The sequence below is a fragment of the Mustelus asterias genome, chromosome 4 (assembly GCF_964213995.1).
Source record: "Mustelus asterias chromosome 4, sMusAst1.hap1.1, whole genome shotgun sequence".
NCBI classification, from domain to species: Eukaryota; Metazoa; Chordata; class Chondrichthyes; order Carcharhiniformes; family Triakidae; genus Mustelus; species Mustelus asterias.
Window position 1 is genome coordinate 126915053 of NC_135804.1, and position 24549 is coordinate 126939601.

Consider the following 24549-nt stretch of genomic DNA (forward strand, 5'->3'; position numbering starts at 1 on the left):
ATCTGTGACAATGAAATCTAGACTCGCGCCTTCCCTGGCACGAACACAGTTAACTCATTTCTAACTGAACATTCACATTACTTTTTTTTGCAACAAAAGCCACTCAGATCTCAAAGGACCTGGATCCTGTTTGTGCCAAAATACAAATGCTCCCAAATGTAATCAAATGCCCGTCGGTTTCTGCACCACGGGATTGTGCACATTGTCAGCAGCGACTCTCCACGACGCTGCTTCTACCAGGCTTTCAGCATTCCATATGGAACCAACCAACTCTTAAAAGCATCGTCATCATTACCACATCATGGGCTCTCAATGTTCAATCCAAATTGAGGTGTTCCTGTCAATTTTTCCTTCCAACATGAAGACAATTGCATTACAGAGGAGAAAATATCATTGGGGGGAAAGGAAGGGGCAGTGAATCTATACAAGCTGCAACAGGGTAACATATGGAGGGAAGTTTGAGGATAGAAATGTAGAAAATAGGTGCACGAGTATAGATACGTGAAGAGAAAGAGGTTGGTGAAGACAAATGTAGGTCCCCTTCAGACAGAAACGGGGGAATGTATAATAGGGGACAAAGAAATGGCCGAGCAACTGAATATAATGTGGACAAAGAATTGCGAGTAGACTTCTTGTTAGTACAACAATATTTCACCCACCCAACCAATAAGTTATCTTGCAGAAATACTAAAGTTCAAGTCCAATACTAGACCTTGACTTAACTTTTGCGTGACTGGCAAGTATCAGGCAGATATTGGCCTTTATCTGTGTGCTGGTCTCAGTAGTCCTCTGCGTAGTCTGCTCCTTTGGTCTGGTCTGACACTCTGGCTCTGGTCTTCCTTCTTTCTCGGGTGTGGTGGCTCTCCTCGTGCTGGTCGTTGCTGGCGATGGTCACCGTTATTGTAGCTCGTTTGTGGGGTCAGAGAGAGAGAGCTGTTGTGCTGTATCTTTTATCCCTCCTTGGTTTCGTGTCCTTTTGGGCGGTCTCCTGATTTTTGTCAATCAATCGATCAGGACTTGATCACCCTGATCGATAAGAGTCCAATCAGGTGCTATCACACCGATCTCCGGGTGTGTACTCAACGTGTGGAGATGCCGGCGTTAGACTGGGGTAAGCACAGTAAGAAGTCTCACAACACCAGGTTAAAGTCCAACAGGTTTATTTGGTAGCACAAGCTTTCGGAGTGTCGCTCCTTCTTCAGGTGAGTGAGGAGTTGTGTTTACAAACAGGGCGTTTATAGACACAAACTCAATTTACAAGATAATGGTTGGAATGCGAATCTTTACAGGTAATCATGTCTTAAAGGTACAGACATTGTGAGTGGAGAGAGGGTTAAGCACAGGTTAAAGAAGTGTGTATTGTCTCCAGCCAGGATAGTGAGTGAGATTTTGCAATCCCAGACAAGTCGTGGGGGTTACAGATAGTGTGACATGAACCCAAGTTCCCGGTTGAGGCCTTCCTCATGGGTGCGGAACTTAGCTATCAGTTTCTGTTCAGCGATTCTGCGTTGTCATGTGTCGTGAAGGCTGCCTTGGAGAATGCTTACCCGAAGATCAGAGGCTGAATGCCTGTGACTGCTGAAGTGTTCCCCGACAGGAAGTTCTACGACAATGGATGAATGAACACCACTCGACAATTACCAGGCAGGAGTGTTCTCTTCCTTGGGATCTTGGGTTCATGTCACACTATCTGTAGAATCGCTGAGCAGAAACTGATAGCCAAGTTCCACACACGAGGACGGCCTCAACCGGGATCTTGGGTTCATGTCACACTATCTGTAACCCCCACGGCTTGCAAAATCTCACTAACTGTCCTGGCTGGAGACAATACATACTTCTTTAACCTGTGCTTAACCCTCTCTCCGCTCACAATGTCTACACCTTTAAGACATGATTACCTGTAAAGACTCGCATTCCAACCATTATCTTGTAAATTGAGTTTGTGTCTATATATGCCCTGTTTGTGAACACAACTCCTCACTCACCTGAAGAAGGAGCGACACTCTGAAAGCTTGTGCTACCAAATAAACCTGTTGGACTTTAACCTGGTGTTGTGAGACTTCTTACTGTGTACCCAACGGCCATGCCTGTAGGTGCTGGAGGCCTGTAGGTCACATACCTCCCTCGCAAATAAGGGGTTATGGCTCCCCTTTGTCTGGTAAACAAGTATGTTTGACCAGAAAGTGTCCATTGTCTTTCGGTGGCCTACTTCCTGTGTATTCAGTCGTCTGAGCTGCAGCCTGTTTATTTCTGTCTTTTAAGCTGCAGCCTGCTGTTTCAGTGCTTGTCCAATTATCCCAGCCTGCTCTGCAAATCGCCATTTTAGGTGGCCCGTTTGGTCACAACCTGTATTGCTGCCCCTGGCTAGAATCCTACAACTCTTTTTGTTTTCTACATTCTTAAAAATTTCTGTGCACTCCTCCCTCATTTCGTGTTCCACCAATTCCACCTCTTGCACCAAGTATAACTCTGCACGGGTGCTGACATTCACACACAATGTCATTGGAGCTTCTCCTGATCAACTGGTGTAAATGGGGTCAGTGATAAGTCAGCTAATTGGGTCCCGAGAGGAGCTTTCACCCCTTTGTATCTGTTGTGGGTCTGCATTCATCAGATTGCTAAATAAAACTCTGATTTTCTTTTTCTTTTGTGACCCTTACTTCTGATTTTAGTAGATCCTAAGCTTGGTTAATAAGCTTATAACTCATACAACTAGGGCACAACATTTACATTTTAGTGTTAAAGAAACATAGCATGTTGTACACAGCCACAGTTTAGCAGGGGAATAATTTAGAATATATTATTTGGTATAATGCTGCTTTTCTAATAAAATGTCCATTTGAGAATGAATCAATTAACATAATAGGTGATTATTCTTTCTAAGGTGTTAATATTGAATGTTAATCAGTTACAATTACCAGACTTGTATTAATAATTTTGTTACAATGCTTTTACAAATCTGCAGCTCATGCCAGCTTTCATTTCATTGCAGATTATCTGCACAGCATCCCTGTGGCACAGATGGGCAACTATCAAGAATACCTGAAACTTATGCCTTCTCCTCTTCGTGAGATTGACCCAGATCAACCTAAACGGCTCCATACGTTTGGCAATCCTTTTAAGCAGGACAAGAAGGTAGGCAACTGGAGCACTCTGGAGACAGGTTATTGTGAAAGTTTTTGTCACTGTTAGATGGTGCAAATTTTGAAGATCACATTAGGGACAAGCTTGAAGGAACATAATTGGATTTGAAACTAGACGCCGGGATCCCTTACTGAATGTTCAAGGCTGAACAAATTAGCTGATGAGTTACGTTGATCATGGACATCCGCTGCATGCTGGTGATGCAGTCTGCAATAAGAATGTAGACTGCAATAACACTGTACACATAGCACCATGAACATCTCAGCATGCCCTGAGCAAGAGATAGACAAGGTAACCAAATGCACAGGCATAGGATGAGGCAGGAGTAGGCTGTTAATATTGGGGACTGAGTGAAGTGAAAATTCCTGAGAGTGGAAACTAGATGCTCAACCATGGATGGTAGTACTGATGAGAAGATGGATTTGGGAGAGTGGTGGGTAATGCACAGTACTCCTGATCGGACGGGCAGAGGATGTAACTGGAACTCCAGACTGAGATGTTTATTTTGCACTTAAAACAAATGGACTCCACTATTGCTACACTTTGGCTCGTAACTTGAGCTGCAGGGTGTCATATTGGGGGGTACCAAAAGATATGCAGGGGACCCAAGGCCCATTCTGATTACCTGCTTGCTGCCCAGCCCAGAATTCCTACCCACTGACCTTATACACTCACCTTTTCTCTGGCACGTCAAAGACCTTTAGCCTGGGTTGGACCTTTAATTACAGCAACGAGTGCCGTAAAAAAAGGGCGTATGGCCTCCTTGCATCTGACAGAGCTGCCCTTCGATGCTAGGCCCCAGGGATGCACTGCATTGCCCGGATCTCACCTGCTTGAGTCGGAATGTCAGGCCAGATAGGATGGAAAAAACTAGGAATGGCAATCCAATTTTGATAGCCACTCTGAGGAAGTTCAGGCATTTTGTAGTCACCTAATGTTTACTGACCTGCCTTTTCAGAATGCAAACCATAAAAGTTTGGCACTCTGATTAACACCTGCAGAATTATTTGTTACAGAAGCATGTTCAGAAACCAGGTTAACCACTTTTTATTTTCCTCATGGGGATTTCGTCACTGTTTATCACTTCATTTGTGTGTTTTATTTGCTTTTTCCAATCAGGGAATGATGATTGATGAGGCAGATGAGTTTGTGGCAGGGCCACAGAACAAGGTGAAACGACCTGGAGAATCCAACACACCTGGATCTCTGAAGAGAAGGCGTAGCATGTCACCATTACTGCGGCGACCTCAATCTCCACCCATCATCAATCACATCGGAGGAAAGGTACCTCCTTTGAGTCCTGGAGCCCAACCCAACCTTGTAAAACCTGTCGCCGTACATAAAGGTAAAGCTACACGCATTCTTGCAGCATGTGGTTAGGTTGTGGGATGTTTGAACCTGATTGATCACGAGGTTTGCCAATCTGATTGAGACTAGTAACAATCAGTGTTGCAGAGTGATAGCAATCCTGTGTCATTTCTGTCACTGAATTTGTGACACTTCCAAAATGTCTACTGTGGGAAATTGAGTGAAAATGTCACCTACATGGTTGTGTTGGGATGGAAGCGAGGAAGCTTTTCTTCTGAGGTGAATGTGGAATTGTGCGTGTGTGGGACAGTGCAGATGCCGAAAGAGGTAACTTTTGACTGGTGTAAGGAAATTGTAGAAGGATGGATGCTGCTGCTTTGACCACAGATATCATTGTGGTTAGTGTGCATGGACAGTCCCTCCATCACACAGTGCCAGTGGGAAGCAGTATTTTAGGAAAATGCCTGGGATTTTCTTTTCATTGTTGAATAAATTACTTACAACTGCTGTACTAATTTTTGGAACTATTCAATGGCCTTCATTTTTCTTTCACATTCAGATTTAAATAGCATTACATTGGTAGATGCGAGTGGAGAGAAGAGGATGGATGACTGGCAGCCAATAGAGACACTGGCTGAAGATGTACTGGTAACTTCTCCAACAGATGGACCTGCATCAACGTCTGCTCTCTCAACAGTAGAGACTCTGCTGCACTGTGACTTTCAGCCTGTCCCAGAGCTCAATCATGTGGCTGAGGATGTACTTGATCATAAACTTGGGACAGATATGGTTATGAGAGACTCATTAGAGTGCCCATCTGAGACTGATGATGAAACAGATGTGACCGCAGAAAGCAATCCAGACTTACCTTTGGCCAACTCTGACAGAGTACAAATTCAGCCAGTAGTGGAGGGGAACAATGCTGAACTCAGGATTAGAGTCATGAAGGAAATTCGTAAACCAGGGAGAAGTAAGTGTCTTTTTCCAGCCTCTCAGCTGATTGGTGGCTCAATGGGGAACCATTTTGGGAACAATGCTCACAATTCTATAAGTTCAAGATACTTGGAGAAAAGGATAGGAGTCCCAGAGTGAAAGTACTAAACTGGGCAAGGCTAACTACAACAGTATTAGGCAGGAGCTAGGGATTGTAGACTGGGGGGGTGGTTGTTTGAGGGTAAATCAACATCCGATATGTGGAAGTCTTTTAAAAGTCAGTGACTTTTAACAATTTTAACAATTGACTTTTGTATGTCTCTGTAAAAATGAAGAATAAAGATGGGAAGATTCAGGAACCCTGGAAGACAAGAGAGCTTGTGAGCTTAGTGAAAAAGATTAGTGAAAAAGGCATAAGTAAATTTCAGGAAATTGAAAACGAACAAGGTTCTTGAGGAATACAAAGGTAGCAGGAAAGAGCTTAAACAGGGACTTAGGAGGACAAAAAAAGGCCAGGAAATGTCCTTGGCAGGCAGGATTTAGGAGAATCCCAAGGCTTTTTATGAGTATATAAGGAGGAAGAGAGTAGCTCAGGAAAGGGTAGGCCCACTCAAGGACAGTGGAGGGAATTTGTGTGTGAAGCCAGATGAGATGGATGAAGTTATTGATGAGTACTTTGCGTCAGTATTCACAAAGGAGAATAATGTGCTGATGATAAGTATAGAAAGGAGGATGTTGACATTCTAGGATATGTTGAGATAAAAAAGGTGGTATTGGAGGTTTTGAAAAACATTAAGGTGGACAAGTCCCCAGGGCCAGATAGGGTTTATCCCAGAAAATACTGAGAGAGGCAAGGAAAGAAATTGCTGAGGCCTTGACCGAAATCCTTGTATCCTCTTTAGTCACGGGCGAGGTACCAGAGGATTGGAGAGTAGTTAACATTGTTCCTGTGTTCAAGAAGGGCAGAAGAGACAATCCGGGAAATTACAGACTTGAGCTTTACATCAGTGGTGGGGAAATTATTGGAGAAGATTCTTAAGGGTAGGATGTACTTGCATCTAGAAGAGAATAGGCTTATTAGCAATAGGCAAAATGATTTTGTGAAGGGCAGGTCATGTCTCACAAACCTGATTGAGTTCTTTGAGAAAGTGACAAGAAAGATTGGGCAGCGCAGTGGATGCTGTATACGTGGACTTTAGTAAAGCCTTTGATAAGGTTCCTCATGGCAGGCTGATGGTGAAGTCATATGGGATCCGAGGTGAGCTGGTAAGATGGATACAAAACTGGCTTGGGCATAGAAAGCAGAGAGTAGCAGTGGAAGGGTACTTTTCTAACTGGAGGTCTGTGACAAGCAGTGTTCTACAAGGATCAGTGCTGGGGACTCTGTCGTTTGTAATATATATAAATGATTTGGAGGAAAATGTAGGTGGTCTGATTAGTAAATTTGCAGATGATGTAAAAATTGGGGCAGTAGCGGATAGTGAGGAGGATTGTCAGAGGATACGGCAGGATATAAATCAGCTGGAGACCTGGGCCAAAAGATGGCAGATGGAATTTAACTCAGACAAATGTGAGGTGATGCGATTTGCTTGGTATACTGCAGAAGGAAAGTCTCCGGTAAATGGTAGAGCCCTTAGAAATGTTAGCACACAGAGGGATCTATGTGTGCAGATCCACAGTTCCCTGAAGGTGGCAACTCAGGTGGACAAGGTGGTCAAGAAGTGTATGACATGTTGGCCTTCATTAGTCAGGGCGTTGAGTATAGGAATTGGAAAATCATGTTGCAGCTGTATAAGATTTTGGTTAGGATGCATTTGGAGTATTGTGTACATTTCTGGTCGCCACACTACATTGGAAAGGGTGCAGAAGAGATTTACCAGGATGTTGTCTGTTTTGGAGGAGATAGACTATGAAGAAAGGTTGAACAAACTTGGATTGTTTTCATTGGAGCATCGGAGGATGAGGGGGGACCTGATAGAGGTTTACAAGATTATGACAGGCTTGGATAGAGTGGATAGTCAGAGTCTTTTTCCCAGGGTTGAAGTGTCAAATACTCGGGGGCATAGGTTGAGAGTGAGAGAAAGAAGGTTTAAGAGATGTAAGGGGCAAATTTTTCAGAGGGTGGTGATGCCTGGAATGTGCTGCCAAATGAGGTGGTGGAAGTAGATTATATAGCAACGTTAAAAAGGCATCTGGATAGATACGTGAATAGGCAGGGAATAGAGGGATATGGACGTAGAGGCAAGAAAATATTAGATTAGAGAGGCATCTGTGTCGGCACAGACCTGATGGGCTGAATTGCCTGTTCCTGTGCTGTACTGTTCTTTGTACAAATGTGTAAAGGGCAGCTAAATGTCCTCAAACCTGTTGACGAGCATCACCTACTTCAGTTCATTCCAAGAGAGCTTTGAGTGGATTGAGGAAAGATTTTCCCAGGATATTAGACAATGCAAAAGAGTCAGTCTAAGTAGAGATTTCCTCTGAAGTCTGCTCTTACATCAAAGTAAATTTTAAGGTAACAATCAAAATAAGTATGTCAAATATATTTAAAGATTTGTATTTTCTGAGCAAAAAGAATGCAGAAAAAATTGCACATAGCAAAGAATTAAAATACCCTGCAAATCAGTCAAAAGCCACTTTAATGTTGCACTGTTTCTGGGTGCTGACGTTGACCTGAAACCTCTCCCTGGCCAGGCTGAGTATTGCTTCAGCTCCTCTTGTTCCCAGTTATGATCAGTTCATCTTCATTCGTTGGCACATTTCCACTTGTTCATTTCCAGCTGAGACGGTTCACTGTCCTTTCACCCATTGCACTCCCCTCTGCCCCCATGCATTCTGAGAATTGGAGTCTACTACCTGGTTAAAGAAACCCCATGTTTTCCACTTACACAATAAGAGATGTAGAGCACAGGAGGAATACAGTGGAACGTCCGATGGGTAGGAAATAATGGTTCTTTGTTTATCATGTTTGTTAGAAATTTGCATGTGACCAAAACACAAGTGAAAAATAAAGCTGGAAAATGTTAAGCCACTGTCTTTCATGATGCTAAAGCAGACAATGTGCTCACTTAGCCAATGTTTGGCTTTATTTAACATATTCTCACAGCAATCTCCTGGAATAAAACAAAAACCTACTGACAGATGTCTCTGTGCACTTTGAAATATTTAACTGATATCATTTTGTAAAAATAGATTGTGTTCCAGGACTGGTGTTTTGCTCTGATTATGTCCCTGTAGAAATTGCCTTTATCTGAGATGTAGGTTGGTATTTAACCTCTCGGTTAGGGAACTGTGCTTGTTACAGAGAGAACGACCTTAGCGGGATAAAATAAGTAAAATAATATTGCAGTAAATAACACACACAATAAAGTGTTATACTTTCTTTGTGGTACCTTTGAATTGATATGTTCCCCATGACTTTGGCTGAAGATTTGTTTGAAATCTTTCAGCTTTTCCTTTTCCCAAAGCATCTGTATCTTTTGCTAAATCGTTGACTATTTTTAAATTTCAGATTATGAGAGACTCTTCAGATTACTGGAGGGTATACAAGGTCCTTTGGATATTCAGAGGAATTTCATTCAGAATACTATCAAAGAAGCTGCCAGGTAAGTGCATATTTATCCGCGAGGTCCACATTGACTGAAATAGTGATACTTGTAACTTAAAATACCAATTGCCAGTTACTCATTACCACCAACAGTGACTGTGGAAATATCTGAGTAATACAATGAGTGATGTAAATATAAATTTACGCCATTACCAAAGGTATTAATCATAATCCCCCTTTAGAGCTGGATTCTGGCACAAAGCAGAATTGGTACATCTGTGGGAAACAGATTCAAAATTCAGCAAGCCTCAAACCTTTTCAGGGTAGAAACATAGAAAATAGGTGCAAGAGTAGGCCATTCGGCCCTTTGAGCCTGCTTCACCATTCAATATGATCATGATTGATCATGCACTTTCAGTATCCCACTCCCGCTTTCTCTCCATATCCCTTGATCCCTTTAGCCACAAGGGCCATGTCCAGCTCCCTTTTGAACATATCTAATGGACTGGCCCCAACAGCTTTCTGTGGTAGAGAATTCCACATGTTGGCAACTCTGAGTGAAGAAGTTCTTCCTCGTCTCATCCTGAATGGCTTACCCCTTATTCTTAGACTGTGACCCCTAGTTCTGGACTTCCCCAACAATGGGAACACTCTTCCCACATCTCGCCTGTCCAGTCCCATCAGGATTTTATGTTTCTGAGATTCCCCTCTCATTCTTCTAAATTCCAGTGAGTAGAAGCCCAGTCGATCCAGCCTCTCTTCATATGTGAGTTGCCATTCCAGTAATAGAACGTAGCAGAAGATAGTTGATCTGGGATTATTGAAGACTTTTAAAAGGGAGCAGGACTGAGGGAGCACCCTCAGCACAGACTGCAATGACAAAGGCAGGCTCATCACCACTTGGAAGAGCCAAATTATAGGCTATAATGAGGCTTTGCCAATGTTACCCACGCACTGGAAGCTGGAGATTATCCAAGTATTAACAGTGCTACGAGGTCATTTTTTTCAGGGAAGGAAATTGATGGGATGGAAGTTCACAGAATTGTTACAGGAGCCTGAGCTGGCGCTCTGAATGCAAAATTTACCTGGTGCCAGTCCCTGCCCACTTCCCCGTAACCCTGCACATCCTTCCTTTTCATATAATTCAATTCCTTTTGAATGCCTTGATTGAATTTGCCTCCTTCACATGCTCAGGCAATGCACCCCAGATCCCATTGATGCTACTTGCATAAAAGAGTTTTTCCTCATGTCACCATTTCTTTCTTTACCAATAACCTTAAATATGTGCCCTCTTGTTCTTGAATGTTCTACCATTATAGAATCATAGAACCATTATAGCCCTTCGGCCCATCAAGTCCGCACCGACTCATCAGAAACACCTGAACTCCCACCTAATCAAATCTGTCAGGACTTGGCCCATAGCCCTGAATGCTACGATGTGCCAAGTGCTCATCCAGATGCTTTTTAAAGAATGTGAGGCAACCTGCCTCCACCACCCTCCCAGGCAGCACTGGGAACAGTTTCTATCTACCCTGTCCAGATCCCTTGTGGTTTTGAATACCTCTATCAAGTCTCTCCTCAACCTTCTCTTCTCCAAGGAGAATAGCCCCATCTTCTCCAATCTTTCTTCATAACTGAAGTTCTTCATTCCTGGAACCATTGTTGTGAATCTTTTCTGCACTGTGAGCTGAGAGTGACTGCCCTTGACATCAAGGCAGCATTAGACCGAATGTGGCATTAAGGAGTCCTAGAAAAACTGGAGTCAATGGGAATCAAAGGGAAAATTCTTTGCAGGTTGGAGACATACCAACACAAAGGAAGATGGTTGTGGTTGTTGGAGGTCAATGATCTCAATTCCAGATCATCCCTGCAGAGGTTCCTCAGGATAGTGCCCTAGGTCCAAACAACTTCAGCTGCTTCATCAATGACCTTCCTTCCACCGTTAGGTCAGAAATTAGGAAGTTTGCTAATGATTGCACCACATTACGAACATACGAAATAGGAACAATAGTCGGCCATTTGACCCCTCAAGCCTACTCCACCATTCAATATCTGACCTGTTTGAGTTTCTAATTCCACATTCCCATCTACCCCAAGAATCTATCTACCACTGCCTTAAAACTATTCAGTGATCCCACTTGCACCACTTTCTGAGGCTGAGTCCCAAAGTCACACAATCCTCCGAGAAAAAAATTCTCCTCATCTTTGTCCTACAAAGATGTCCCTTAATTTCAAAACAGTGCCTCCTGGTTCTGTACTCACTCACAAGAGGAAACATCCATTCAGTGTCCACCTTGTCAAAACTGTTCAGGATCTTATATACTTCAATCAAGTCACACATCGCTCTTGTAGATTCGATGGAAGTAAGCCCAATCTTTCCAACCTATCCTCATGTGACAACTTGCTCATTCCGGATATCAATTTAATAAACCTCTTCTAAACAACCTCCAATGCATTTCCATCCTTCCTTAAATAAGGAGACTAATACTGTGCACAATATCGAGATGTGATCTCTCCAATGCCCTGTGTAACTGAAGCCATGATGTGGAGATGCCGGCGTTGGACTGGGGTAAACACAGTAAGAAGTTTAACAACACCAGGTTAAAGTCCAACAGGTTTATTTGGTAGCAAAAGCCACACAAGCTTTCGGAGCCCCAAGCCCCTTCTTCAGGTGAGTGGGAATTCTGTTCACAAACAGGACATATAAAGACACAGACTCAATTTACATGAATAATGATTGGAATGCGAATACTTACAGCTAATCAAGTCTTTAAGATACAAATAATGTGAGTGGAGAGAGCATCAAGACAGGCTAAAAAGATGTGTATTGTCTCCAGACAGGATAGCCAGTGAAACTCTGCAGGTCCAGGCAGGCTGTGGGGATTACAAATAGTGTGACATGAACCCAATATCCCAGTTGAGGCCGTCCTCGTGTGTGCGGAACTTGGCTATCAGTTTCTGCTCAGCGACTCTGCGCCGTTGTGTGTCGTGAAGGCCGCCTTGGAGAACGCTTACCTGAATATCAGAGGCCGAATGCCCATGACCGCTGAAGTGCTCCCCAACAGGAAGAGAACAGTCTTGCCTGGTGATTGTCGAGCGGTGTTCATTCATCCGTTGTCGCAGCGTCTGCATGATTTCCCCAATGTGCCATGCCTCGGGACATCCTTTCCTGCAGCGTATCAGGTAGACAACGTTGGCCGAGTTGCAAGAGTATGTACTGTGTACCTGGTGGATGGTGTTCTCACGTGAGATGATGGCATCTGTGTCGATGATCCGGCACGTCTTGCAGAGGTTGCTGTGGCAGGGTTGTGTGGTGTCGTGGTCACTATTCTCCTGAAGGCTGGGTAGTTTGCTGCGGACAGTGGTCTGTTTGAGGTTGTGCGGTTGTTTGAAGGCAAGTGGGGGTGTGGGGATGGCCTTGGTGAGATGTTCGTCTTCATCAATGACATGTTGAAGGCTCCGGAGGAGATGCCGTAGCTTCTCCGCTCCGAGGAAGTACTGGACGACGAAGGGTACTCTGTCCACCGTGTCCCATGTTTGTCTTCTGAGGAGGTCGGTGCGGTTTTTCGCTGTGGCGCGTTGGAACTGTTGATCGATGAGTCGAGCGCCATATCCTGTTCTTATGAGGGCATCTTTCAGCGTCTGGAGGTGTCTGTTGCGATCCTCCTCATCCGAGCAGATCCTGTGTATACGGAGGGCTTGTCCGTACGGGGTGGCTTCTTTAACGTGTTTGGGGTGGAGGCTAGAGAAATGGAGCATCGTGAGGTTATCCGTGGGTTGTGGTATAGTGAGGTGCTGAGGTGACCGTCCTTAATGGAGATGCGTGTGTCCAAGAATGCAACCGATTCCAGAGAGTAGTCCATGACTCGCCCTCATAAGAACAGGATATAGCGCTCGACTCATCGATCAACAGTTCCAACGCGCCACAGCAAAAAACCGCACTGACCTCCTCAGAAGACAAACATGGGACACGGTGGACAGAGTACCCTTCGTCGTCCTGTACTTCCCTGGAGCGGAGAAGCTACGGCATCTCCTCCGCAGCCTTCAACATGTCATTGATGAAGATGAACATCTCGCCAAGACCATCCCCACACCCCCACTTCTTGCCTTCAAACAACCGCACAACTCAAACAGACCATTGTCCGCAACAAACTACCCAGCCTTCAGGATAACAGTGACCACGACACCACAAAACCCTGCCACAGCAACCTCTGCAAGACGTGCCGGATCATCGACACAGATGCCATCATCTCACGTGAGGACACCATCCACCAGGTACACGGTACATACTCTTGCAACTCGGCCAACGTTGTCTACCTGATACGCTGCAGGAAAGGATGTCCCAAGGCATGGTACATTGGGGAAACCATGCAGACGTTGCGACAACGGATGAATGAACACCGCTCGACAATCAGCAGGCAAGACTGTTCTCTTCCTGTTGGGGAGCACTTCAGCGGTCACGGGCATTCGGCCTCTGATATTCAGGTAAGCGTTCTCCAAGGCGGCCTTCACGACACACAACAGCGCAGAGTCGCTGAGCAGAAACTGATAGCCAAGTTCCGCACACATGAGGACGGCCTCAACCGGGATATTGGGTTCATATCACACTATTTGTAATCCCCACAGCCTGCCTGGACCTGCAGAGTTTCACTGGCTATCCTGTCTGGAGACAATACACATCTTTTTAGCCTGTCTTGATGCTCTCTCCACTCACATTGTTTGTATCTTAAAGACTTGAGCTGTAAGTATTCGCATTCCAACCATTATTCATGTAAATTGAGTCTGTGTCTTTATATGCCCTGTTTGTGAACAGAATTCCCACTCACCTGAAGAAGGGGCTTGGGGCTCAGAAAGCTTGTGTGGCTTTTGCTACCAAATATACCTGTTGGACTTTAACCTGGTGTTGTTAAACTTCTTACTAACTGAAGCCAAACATCCTCACTTTTAAGTTCAATTCCTCTCATAATAAAGAAAAGCATTTCATTAGCCGCCTTTATTACATGCTGTACCTGCATATTAAATTTGTGACTCATGTACGAGAACATCTAAATCCTTCTGCATTCTACAGTCGTTCTCCATTTAAGTAATATCCTGCTTTATAATTCTTCTTTGCAAAGTGAACAACTTCACACTTTCCCACTTAATACCCCACCTTTCAGATGTTTGTACACTCTAATTATATCCATCTTCAAACTCTGTGTTCTCTTCACAACATACTTTCCTACCTTTGTTATCTGCACATTTAATTACCATGCCTTCACTCCTCTCACAAGTAATTGATGGAAGTTGTAAAAGGCTGAGGCTCCAGCACAGGCCTCTTATGGGCCTCTACTTGTCACATCCTGCCAATCAGACAAAGACCTATTTATGCAGGTATAGTAGGTAATAAGGAAGGCAAATGGAATCTTGGCATTTATTGTTAAAGGAATACAATGTAAAAGTATTGAAGTGTTGCTGCTACTGTACAAAGCATTAGTGAGACCACACTTAGAATATTGTGTACAGTTTTGGTCCCCTTACTTGAGGAAGGATGTAGTTGCCTTAGAGGCGGTTCAGAGGAGGTTCACTGGATTGATTCCAGAGATGGGGGGTTTGACTTACAAAGAGAGATTGGGCAGTTTAGGCCTAGAACTCCCTGAAGGTTTAGAAGAATGAGAGGAGATCTAATTGAGGTGTACAAGCTGATCAGGGGGATTGACAAAGTAGACATGGAGAGATGTTTCGTCTTGTAGGACACGCTAGAACAAGAGGTCATAATTTTAGGATAAGAGGAAGCAGATGAGGAGAAATTATTCCTTCCTTTATAATTTTTCTATACAGCAGGAATATATACTTATTCCGAATATTCTGAAATATTCCCTTAAATGTCTATCACTGCTTCTCTATTAATCTATCCCTTAACCTAGTACCCCTGTTCACTTCACCTAACTCAACTTTAGATAACTTTACTTTTATTTAAGTTTAAAATACTAGCCCTAGATCTACTCTTCTCCCTTTCAAACTGAATAGAAAATTCATTCCTGTTGTGGTCGCTGCGACCCAGGGGTGCCTTTACTCTGGGGTCATTAATTAAGTCGTAAGCCCTCGAGTCTCCTCAGCCATTCAGAGAGATCATGATTGATCTGATATAATCCTCACTCCACTTTCCTGCCTTATCCCCATAACCCTTGATTCCCTTACTGGGTTACAATCCTATCAAATACACAAATCTAAAATAATCTGCTCTCTGGTTGGTTGCAGAGTATATTCTAAGCTTTCTAAGAACTCCTCATCCAGGCTTCTAATGCCAATCTAATTTTTCCAGTTTCTCTATAGATCGCAGTCACCCATGATTACTACCGTCCCTTTAGCACAAACACCCAATACTACTTCTAGAGTTTGCTCTATGTTATGGTTACTGTTAAGGGGTTGCCAGCCATTCCCACAAGTGACTTTTCCCCTACTAAACCACATGGACTGCAGTGGTTCAAGGCGGCAGCTCACCAGCACCTTCTCAAGCAATTAGGGTTGGGCGATAAATGTTGGCCTAGACAGCGATGCTCACATCCCCTGAATGAATAAAATCAACTTTTCTCTAATGCCATTACCTACTTCCTAAAGTGTGGCACCCAGAACTGGATACAATACTCCAATTGAGGCTGAACCAGCGTTTTGTACAGTTTTAACACAACTTCCTTGCTTTTGTACTCTCCTGTTGCTGTTAATAAAACCCAGGATACTATATGCTTTATTGATTGCTCTCTCAACTTGTCCTGCAACTTCAATGATTTACGCACATATACAGCCAGATCTCTCTGCTCACTCTTCTCCTGTGCACTTCTATTTTTGGGACTGAAGTGGTTGGTTCTGCATCTTAACCAGGTGGAACAAATGGTGGCCCAAATTTGGACTCATGCTTCATTTAACATTATTTCCTCTCCTATTCAAGAAACTGCAAGCCAAGTCCTGGGGAGAATGGGGGCAATCAGAAACATGTGGAGGGGAAGGGAGTGGCCACGGATGAAATGGGTCAGCTGTGGGATGGACTTTGCCTTTATGGGACAGCTGCTTCCTGGGCCACATTCAATCTGCCTTTGCTTTGTGCAGTTTCCCTAAAACCTCACCAGTCTGTCAGTAACACTTGCAAGCAGCTCAATGTGTACTTTAGGCAGTCAGCTCAGGTGCCTGATAACTAGCCTGACCCAATATTAAGTCAGACACTGTCGGGCTAAAGGGAAATGATCTATGACATTGGTGTGCATTATATCCAGTTTTTGCTGGCAATGATATTCACTTTCTACCACAGAGTGTTTGATGGAGAGTGGGTTCATGATTCTATGATTGCATAAACTGGCCTAGTCTGTGATGTGAAACTGATGCAGCAATGGCCTTTTCTTCCTGTGTACTTTATGTTCTGATTCTGGCTGTTGATTTTGTCCCCTAGGTTTAAAAGGCGAGTGTTAATACAGCAACTAGAAAGAGTACTGGAAGATGTTATTTCAAGGTCTTTGTCAGCACAGATCAACCATGTCAACAGCAGCTAGCCCAGCTGCTGAACTGCGGACCAGGAATGTACTTCCCTTTCAATCTGTGTACAGCGCATGAACACTTGTAACTGCTCGCTTTAACCATCCTTTCACCCAGTGACATTAGCTTCTCTTGGAATTTTGGGGTGGCAGAGCTTGTGAACTGAAGCCATGTTGGATTGTTTGAAGAGTTTTATTGGTATTGTGAGCAGCTGTTGCTCTGAGAGAGAGATGTGGTGAGCCTAAAAGATGGGGGAGAGTTGGATAGTGTCCACAATTCTCCACTTTGTAACTGCTCTTCTCTGGCCTGTTAATATGGAGACTTTGGTATAGGCCTGCATTTTTGCATTGTTCAGATATGGTGCCGTTTTTATTTTGGCACATGAACCAGGCACTGTGGGGGGGGGGGGGGGAGAGAAAATGTGAGTATTTTATTTAAAAAGAGAACTGAAAATTAAAAATGGGGAAGAAACCATCTACCTCAGACTCACTTTACTGTTTTGTCTGCAGACTTGTTGAAAGTTCACTTGTGGCTAATTCTTCCTTAGTTGTGTTCCAGTCCATGGGGAGGATGCTGTCTTACTGAGTGGACTTTCCACAATGTGCTTTGGAAGCACTAAAGTGGATACAGAACATATTGACCTTTTTAATGTTCATATGAGAGGAATTATTTTTGAACCACATTGTTACAAAATAAAGCACCAAATTGTCATATTTTAAAGTGTGAGGTAACTTTTGTAACTTCTATCTATTGAAAATAAATACAGTTTATCATGAATTTTTTATTTACATGTGAAAATGTATCGAACACATTTTTTGATGGCACTTTATACTATTGTAAGAGTTTTCTTTTAATCCTGTTGATAACAAATGGTTGTTTTAAAATTGACTTCTGTTATTGTGTTATTTTATATTTTTTTAAAAATCCTTTAGGGGCAAGCAAATCTTTCAAGTTTAATATCAGAGTTTTGGAAGCTGAAGGTTTAGAGAATCTGAAGGCTTGTGTAAGTCTGTAAGATTTATAGATACTCGATACCTTTCAAACCCTGTTGTAGCACACACTTTACTGAATGCATGACCTTATATGTTGAGAACCTTTTCTGCTAGATATGTATAGTCTGAAATAGCTGTGACGTTAAATTTTAAACAAAAGGAATAACTTCCTGGCTATCTTTCCTGGTTAAAATATTTTAGACCAAAATATATTTTAATTGTATTTTTTTTGCACCTATAAACAAATGTGTAATTTGAATGTGCAAATTATTGTAACACTATGTATGTAACCTGTAAGACAGACTTCATTTATATAGCTTTAGGACATCACAACGCACTTTACAACCAATGAAATACTTTGTGCCATGTAATCACTGTTGTAATTTAGAAAACGTGGCAGCCAATTGGCACCAGCAAGCTCCCATAAACAGCAATGTGATAATCTGTTTTAGTGAAATGATAAATGTTGGCCTGGACACTTCCCCTGTTCCTCTTCAGTATGATGATGGGGGGCTGTTACATCCACAAAGAGAAAAGACAGGGCCTCAGTTTAATCTTTCACCCTATTATAGAAAGGATATTAAACTAGAAAGAGTGCAGAAAAGATTTACTAGGATGCTACCGGGACTTGATCGATTGAGTTATAAGGAGAGGCTGGATAGACTGGGACTTTTTTGTCTGGAGCCGTAGGAGGCTGAGGGGTGATCTTATAGAGGTCTATAAAATAATGAGGGGCACAGATCAACTAGATAGTCAATATCTTTTCCCAAAGATAGGGGAGTCTAAAACTAGAGGGCATAAGTTTAAGGCGAGGGGAGACATACAAAAGTGTCCAGAGGGGCAATGTTTTCACAGAGGGGAGTAAGTGTCTGGAACAAGTTGCCAGAGGTAGTAGAGGCAGGTACAATTTTGTCTTTTAAAAAGCATCTAGACAGTTTCATGGGTAAGATGGGTACAGAGGGATATGGGCCAAATGCGAGCAATTGGGACTAGCTTCGGGGTTTTAAAAAAAAGGGCGGCATGGACAAGTTGGGCTGAAGGGCCTGTTTTCATGCTGTAAACCTCTACAATTCTATGACCTGAAAGATATGCCTCTGACAGTGTAGTACTCCCTCAGTTCTACCCTGGAGTGTTACTCTAGATTTCTGTACTCCAGTCTCTGGGGTCAGATTTGAACTCTCAATCTTCTGACTCAGAGCTACCTTCTGAACCACAGCTAATGCTATAGGGCAGGCTACATTTATAACATTGTGTACAGTTTTGTATAATGAACCGTCAAAATGACTTTGATATATTGAAAAACGTTCAGAAAAGATTGATTAAGGTATTTTGAACTCAAGTTCAAATTTAGGAAGAGATCCGTACTTTCATTGGGGTGAACAAAATCAGGCCAAGGGGAGGAGCATCTTACTTAACAGTAACAAAAACAGAAAATGCTGGAAAATCTCAGCAGGTCTGACAGCATCTCTGGAGAGAGGGATAGACCCAATGTTTCGAGTCTGGATGACCCTTCGTCAGAGCTCAAGACATTGTCTCTATCCTCTTTCCACAGATGCTGTCAGACCTGCTGGGATTTTCCAGCATTTTCTGTTTTTATTTCAGAATCCAGCTTCCACAGTATTTTGCCTTTTACTTTAACATTAGACTGTCGGAGTGAGGTGGCATGAATACAAAACTAATTCGCTAAAAGTCAGTTCAAATATTTGAAAAAACGTTCTTCCCTTACCCACAGAGGACTTGGGGGATATTCAGGTAACATGCAAATAGTGCAGAATAAATACCAGTTTAAAGGTCAAGGTTCAATGTTGCGCAGATATAGAAGGATGTAAATAATTGGAGGGGACAAAGTGAGCTGCCAGATCCCAGCAATCTTGGCTTGGTATCCCAGGGGATGAGTTCCACTGAACCTTTGTACTACACACAGATTTCTCCTATTTCAGCATCCTGGACCAGGAGATTTGGGAAAGGGCTATTGTTAATACTATTACATCCTTGGTAGGTTAATCCTAAATCCGGATACTGAGCAACTGCATTACCTGCAAGTTAATGGCAGCATCATTTATTATAGGAACTGGAGAAAGTTAAGGACTGGAAATGACTACATTCCATTCAGTCGGTTCCAATAGTTCTCACATGCACGGGGCTGAATAGCATAGATATATTTAAGGAAAATCTAGGTAAATGCAGGAGTGAAAAGGAGGATTTGGTCATGGAATGAGACAAAGTAGGGTTGGAGGTAAATTAATGTAGAGCTATTGGATTGAATGGCCTGTTTCTGTGCTGTAAATTATATGTAAGTCTGTAAAGCCTGTAGAGTTGGAGAAGTGAACGCAATCAGGTGAGGAAATAATGTTTTACTTGTACAGAGCCTTGATAAGACCCCATTTGGACCACTGCAATCGTCTTGGATACTGCACTTCAAGAAGGATATATTGACCTTAAAGGGATGCAGTGTAGGTTCAACACAGTTATAGTGAGGTAACTTAAGAAGATCCAGCACTAAATCATCAAGCTGGATTACTTGTTCAAGCATGGAGTGGGGCTTGAAGAAATCTTCTGATGAAGAGAGTGCTATCCACTGACAATGCAGAGAAAGCTCAAGTATGCTGTTGAAAGAATGGGAAGCTTCATGTGACAACAGAGAATCCATAGAGTAAGCCAACTTCTATAGACAACGAAAAATGCAAAACATTCTTCAATGTTCCTGCCTCATAAGGTTAAGCAGATTGTTACTCTAATCATACAATTGTACAATAAGTAGATTGTTATTATAATTCTTTCATCCATTCAGTGGATGGAATAAAAGGGACAGTAACAACGTGGATACAAATTTGGTTGAATAATAGGAAACAAAAAGTAACGGTCAGTGGATATTTTTCAGGCTGGAGGAAGGTTTGTAGTGGAGTTCCCCAGGGGTCGGTATTGGGACCCCTGCTTTTCCTGATAATGATCTAGATCTTGGTGTGCAGGAGACAATTTCAAAGTTTGTGATTGACACAAAACGTGGAATTATTGTAAACTGTGAGGAGGGCAGTGCAGAACTTCAAAAGGATACAGACATGTTGGTGGAATGGGCAGATAGGTGGCAGATGAAGTTCAATGTGGAAAAGTGTGAGGTGATGCATTTTGATAGGAAGAACGTAAACAATACAAAATAAGCAGTAAAATTCTTAAAGGGGGCAGGAGTAGAGGGAGCTGGGTGTATCTGCAGAGACCATTGAAAGTGGCAGGACAGGTAGAGCAGTTAAAAAAGCATTCTGGGCTTTATTAATAGGGGCATAGCGTATAAGAGCAAGATGTTGATGCTGAACTTATACAAAACACTAGTTAGACCTCAGCTAGAGGATTATGTACAGTTCTGGGCGCCACTCTAGGAGGGGATTTGATAGAGATGCTCAAAATCATGAGGCAGCTGAACAGAGTTGATAGGGAGAAACTGTAGCCACTCTAAAGGCTTGGGAACAAGAGGGCACAGATTTAAAGTTAGTTGCAAAATTAACAAATGTTTTGTGAGAAAACATTTTCACCCAGCGAGTGGTTTGGGTCTGGGATGCATTGCCTGGAAGTGTGGTGAATGCAGGTTCAATTGAGGAATACTTGAATAGGAACAATGTACATAACATTCAGGATATGGTGCTCATTTGAACCACTGGTGCAGACACAATGAGCCGAATAGCCCCCTTCTGCACCATAACAATTCTGTGATGTGAATGTCATTGGATTGTCTATCCCTATTTGTCCTTGAGAAGGTGGTAGTGAGCAGCCTTTTTGAACCATTGCAGTCAATGTGTATTTTTGATTTGATTTATTATTGTCGCATGTATTAGCATACAGTGATAAGTATTGTTTCTTGCGAGCTACACAGACAAAATATACCGTTCATGGAGAAGGAAAGGAGAGACTGCAGAATGTAGTGTTACAGTCATAGCTAGGGTGTAGAGAAAGATCAACTTAATGCGAGGTAGGTCCATTCAAAAGTCTGATGGCAGCAGGGGAAAAGCTGTTCTTGAGTCGGTTGGTACGTGACATCAGACTTTTGTATTTTTTTCCTGACCGAAGAAGGTAGAAGAGAGATGTCTGGGGTGCTTGGGGTCCTGAATTATGCTGGCTGCTTTTCTGAGGCAGCGGGAAGTGTAGACAGAGTCAATGGATGGGAGGCTGGTTTGCGTGATGGATTGGGCTACATGCATGACCTTTTGTAGTTTCTTGCAGTCTTGGGCAGAGCAGGAGCCATGCCAAGCTGTGATACAACCAGAAAGAATGTTTTTTATGGTGCATCTGTAAAAGTTGGTGAGAGTCGTAGCTGACATCCAAATTTCCTTAACTTCTGAGAAAGTAGAGACGTTGATGGGCTTTCTTAACTGTAGTGCTGGCATAGGGGGGAACCAGGACAGGTTGTTGGTGATTTGGACACGTAGAAACTTGAAGCTTTCGACCATTTCTACTTCATCCCCATTGGTGTAGATAAGGACATGTTCTCCACACTTCATGAAGTCGATGATAATCTCCTTCATTTTGTTGACATTGAGGGAGAGATTATTGTTGCCGCACCAGTTCACCAGATTCTCTATCTCATTCCTGTACTCTGTCTCGTCATTGTTTGTGCTCCGACCCACTATGGTGGTGTCGTCAGTAAACTTGAAAATCGAGTTGGAGGGGAATTTGGCCACAGTCATAGGTGTATGACTTCAACCCATCCATGCCGGAGAGTGGTCTGGACATCCACCAACCTGCAAAGCCAAACCGCAGTCCGACAGCAACCTGGAACACCTGACTGCGCAGACCCATCCACCGATGCAGGAGCCACAAACAATGCAGCAAATCCTCCATCCACACACTGACCAGAGTGAAGAACCTCATTGGACACAACTATACACCCCCAATGCTGTTTGGGAGAGAGTTCAAAGATATTGACCGAATGACAATAAAGAAATGGTGATTTTTTTAAAAATTCATTTATGGGACATGGGCATTGCTGGCTGGGCCAGCATTTATTGCCCATCCCTAGATGCCCTTGGAGGGCAGTTGAGAGTTAACCACATTGCTGTGGTTCTGGAATCACATGTAGGCCAGGCCAGGTTAAGGACAACAGATTTCCTTCCCTAAAGAACATTAGTGAAGCAGATGGTTTTTCTGACAATCGTCAATGGTTTCATGGTCATCAGTAGATTCTTAATTCCAGATATTTTTTATTCTGAGTTTCTGGAGTAATAGTCTAGCGATAATACCATTCGGCCATCGGCTCTCCACTAATAGTTTTTGATAAGAGTTTTTGAATTGATTTATTATTGTCACGTGTATTGGTATACAGTGAAAAGTATTGTTTCTTTCATGCTATTCAGACAAATCATACCGTTCATAGAGATGGAAAAGAGAGTGTAGAATCTAGTTTTACAGTCATAGCTAGGGTGTAGAGAAAGATCAACTTAATATGAGGTAGATCCATTCAAAAGCCAGGGAAGAAGCTGTTCGTGAGTCGGTTGGTACATGACCTCAGACTTTTGTATCTTTTTCCCGACAGAAGAAGGTGGAAGAGAGTATGTGCGGGGTGCGTGGAGTCCTTGATTATGCTGGTTGCTTTTCCGAGGCAGGAGGAAGTGTAGACAGAGTCACAACAAGAAGCTTTCAAGAAAGTTAAATTTGCTTTACAATCTTCAAATTTACTTCACAAATAGAGAAATAATCCTAATGTGTGATGCTTCACCAGGGACAGTTTTGTCTCATAGACTGGAAGATGGCGTAGAATGGCCCATCGCTTTCGCATCATGAACCTTAACTGATGCCAAGACAAAATACTCCCAAATTGAGAAAGAAGGGCTAGCCATCAGTTACGGAGTTTTAAAAAATTCCGCCATTATGTTTAGGGGTGTCAATTTGTGATCATCATTGATTACAAGCCATTATTAGGATTATTTTGCAAAGAAAAGTCTATTCCACCTACTGCATCAGCTTGTGGGCTTTCATACAGCAGCTCCGACATTAACCAGGTACCAAAATATCAAATACTGATGCCCTGAGTCATCTGATGCATTTCGGTAGATCTAATGTAAGGGGGAGCTGTACAATAAATGGCAGAACCATCAGGAGTATAGACACACAGAAGGACCTAGGTGTACAAGTCCACAGATCCTTACAGGTGGAGAGGGTGGTGAAGAAGGCATATGGCATGCTTGCCTTTATTGGACGGGGCATAGAATATAAAAGTTGGCATTGATGTTGCAGCTGTATAGAACGATGGTTAGGCCACATTTAGAGTACTGCGTCCAGTTCTGGTTGCCACACTACCAGAAGGACGTGGAAGTTTTGGAGAGAGTACAGAGAAGGTTTACCAGGATGTTGCCTGGTTAGCTATGAGGAGAGATTAGGTAAACTGGAAAGACGGGGGATGAGGGGCGACCTAATAGAGGTGTATAAAATTATGAAGGGCATAGATAGAGTGAACAGTGGGAAGCTTTTTCCCAGGTCGGAGGTGACGAACGCAAGGGGTCACGGGTTCAAGGTGAGGGGGGCAAGGTTCAACACAGATGTCAGGAGGACGTATTTTACACAGAAGGTGGTGGGGGCCTGGAATGCACTGCCAAGCAAGGTGATTGAGGCGGACACGCTGGGATCGTTTAAGACTTATCAAGATAACCACATGAACAGACTGGGAATAGAGGGATACAAAAGAATGGTCTAATGGGCACATGAGCGGTGCTGGCTTGGAGGGCCGAAGGGCCTGTTCCTGTGCTGTATTGTTCTTTGTTCCTCTGCCTCAAACAACATCACCACCCTCAGTACCACAAGTAGTTAGTGTTAGCCCTCAACGTCTTGGATATGCTGCTGTTATCGTCAAAGCGAATCTGGAATTGGACACACACAGACCCAGTCCTGTCCAGTGTAAAGCGGATGGTTTTCCTTGGATGGCATTTCGACATGTCAGATTAATTCAAACTTTTCCAGCTCTGCAGACACACACAGCTGAGAGGATGGAGTGTTACTGTGCAGGTCAAGAGCAGTGGTTCCTGGCCTAGCAAGAGGAACATTACTGCTGAGGATGGAGTGTTACTGTGTGGGTCTGGAGCAGTGGCTCCTGGCCCAGCAAGAGGAACGTTACTGCTGAGGATGAAGTGTTGCTGT

At 43.2% G+C, this 24549-nt stretch overlaps 1 protein-coding gene across 4 annotated transcripts in view; it reads left to right on the top strand.

Annotated features, from left to right (window-relative positions):
* Positions 1 to 17215, top strand: part of ints6l (integrator complex subunit 6 like) — an 86714-nt gene extending 69499 nt beyond the window's left edge. For all 4 annotated transcript variants that reach the window (XM_078211730.1, XM_078211728.1, XM_078211727.1 and 1 more), the window contains 5 exons: positions 2993 to 3135; positions 4264 to 4489; positions 5012 to 5422; positions 8897 to 8990; positions 16356 to 17215. In XM_078211730.1, the coding sequence (XP_078067856.1) occupies positions 2993 to 3135; positions 4264 to 4489; positions 5012 to 5422; positions 8897 to 8990; positions 16356 to 16455 (974 nt within the window). In that variant the 3' untranslated portion in view covers positions 16456 to 17215. The remainder of the gene's footprint in view (positions 1 to 2992; positions 3136 to 4263; positions 4490 to 5011; positions 5423 to 8896; positions 8991 to 16355) is intronic.
* The last annotated feature ends 7334 nt before the right edge of the window (positions 17216 to 24549 follow it).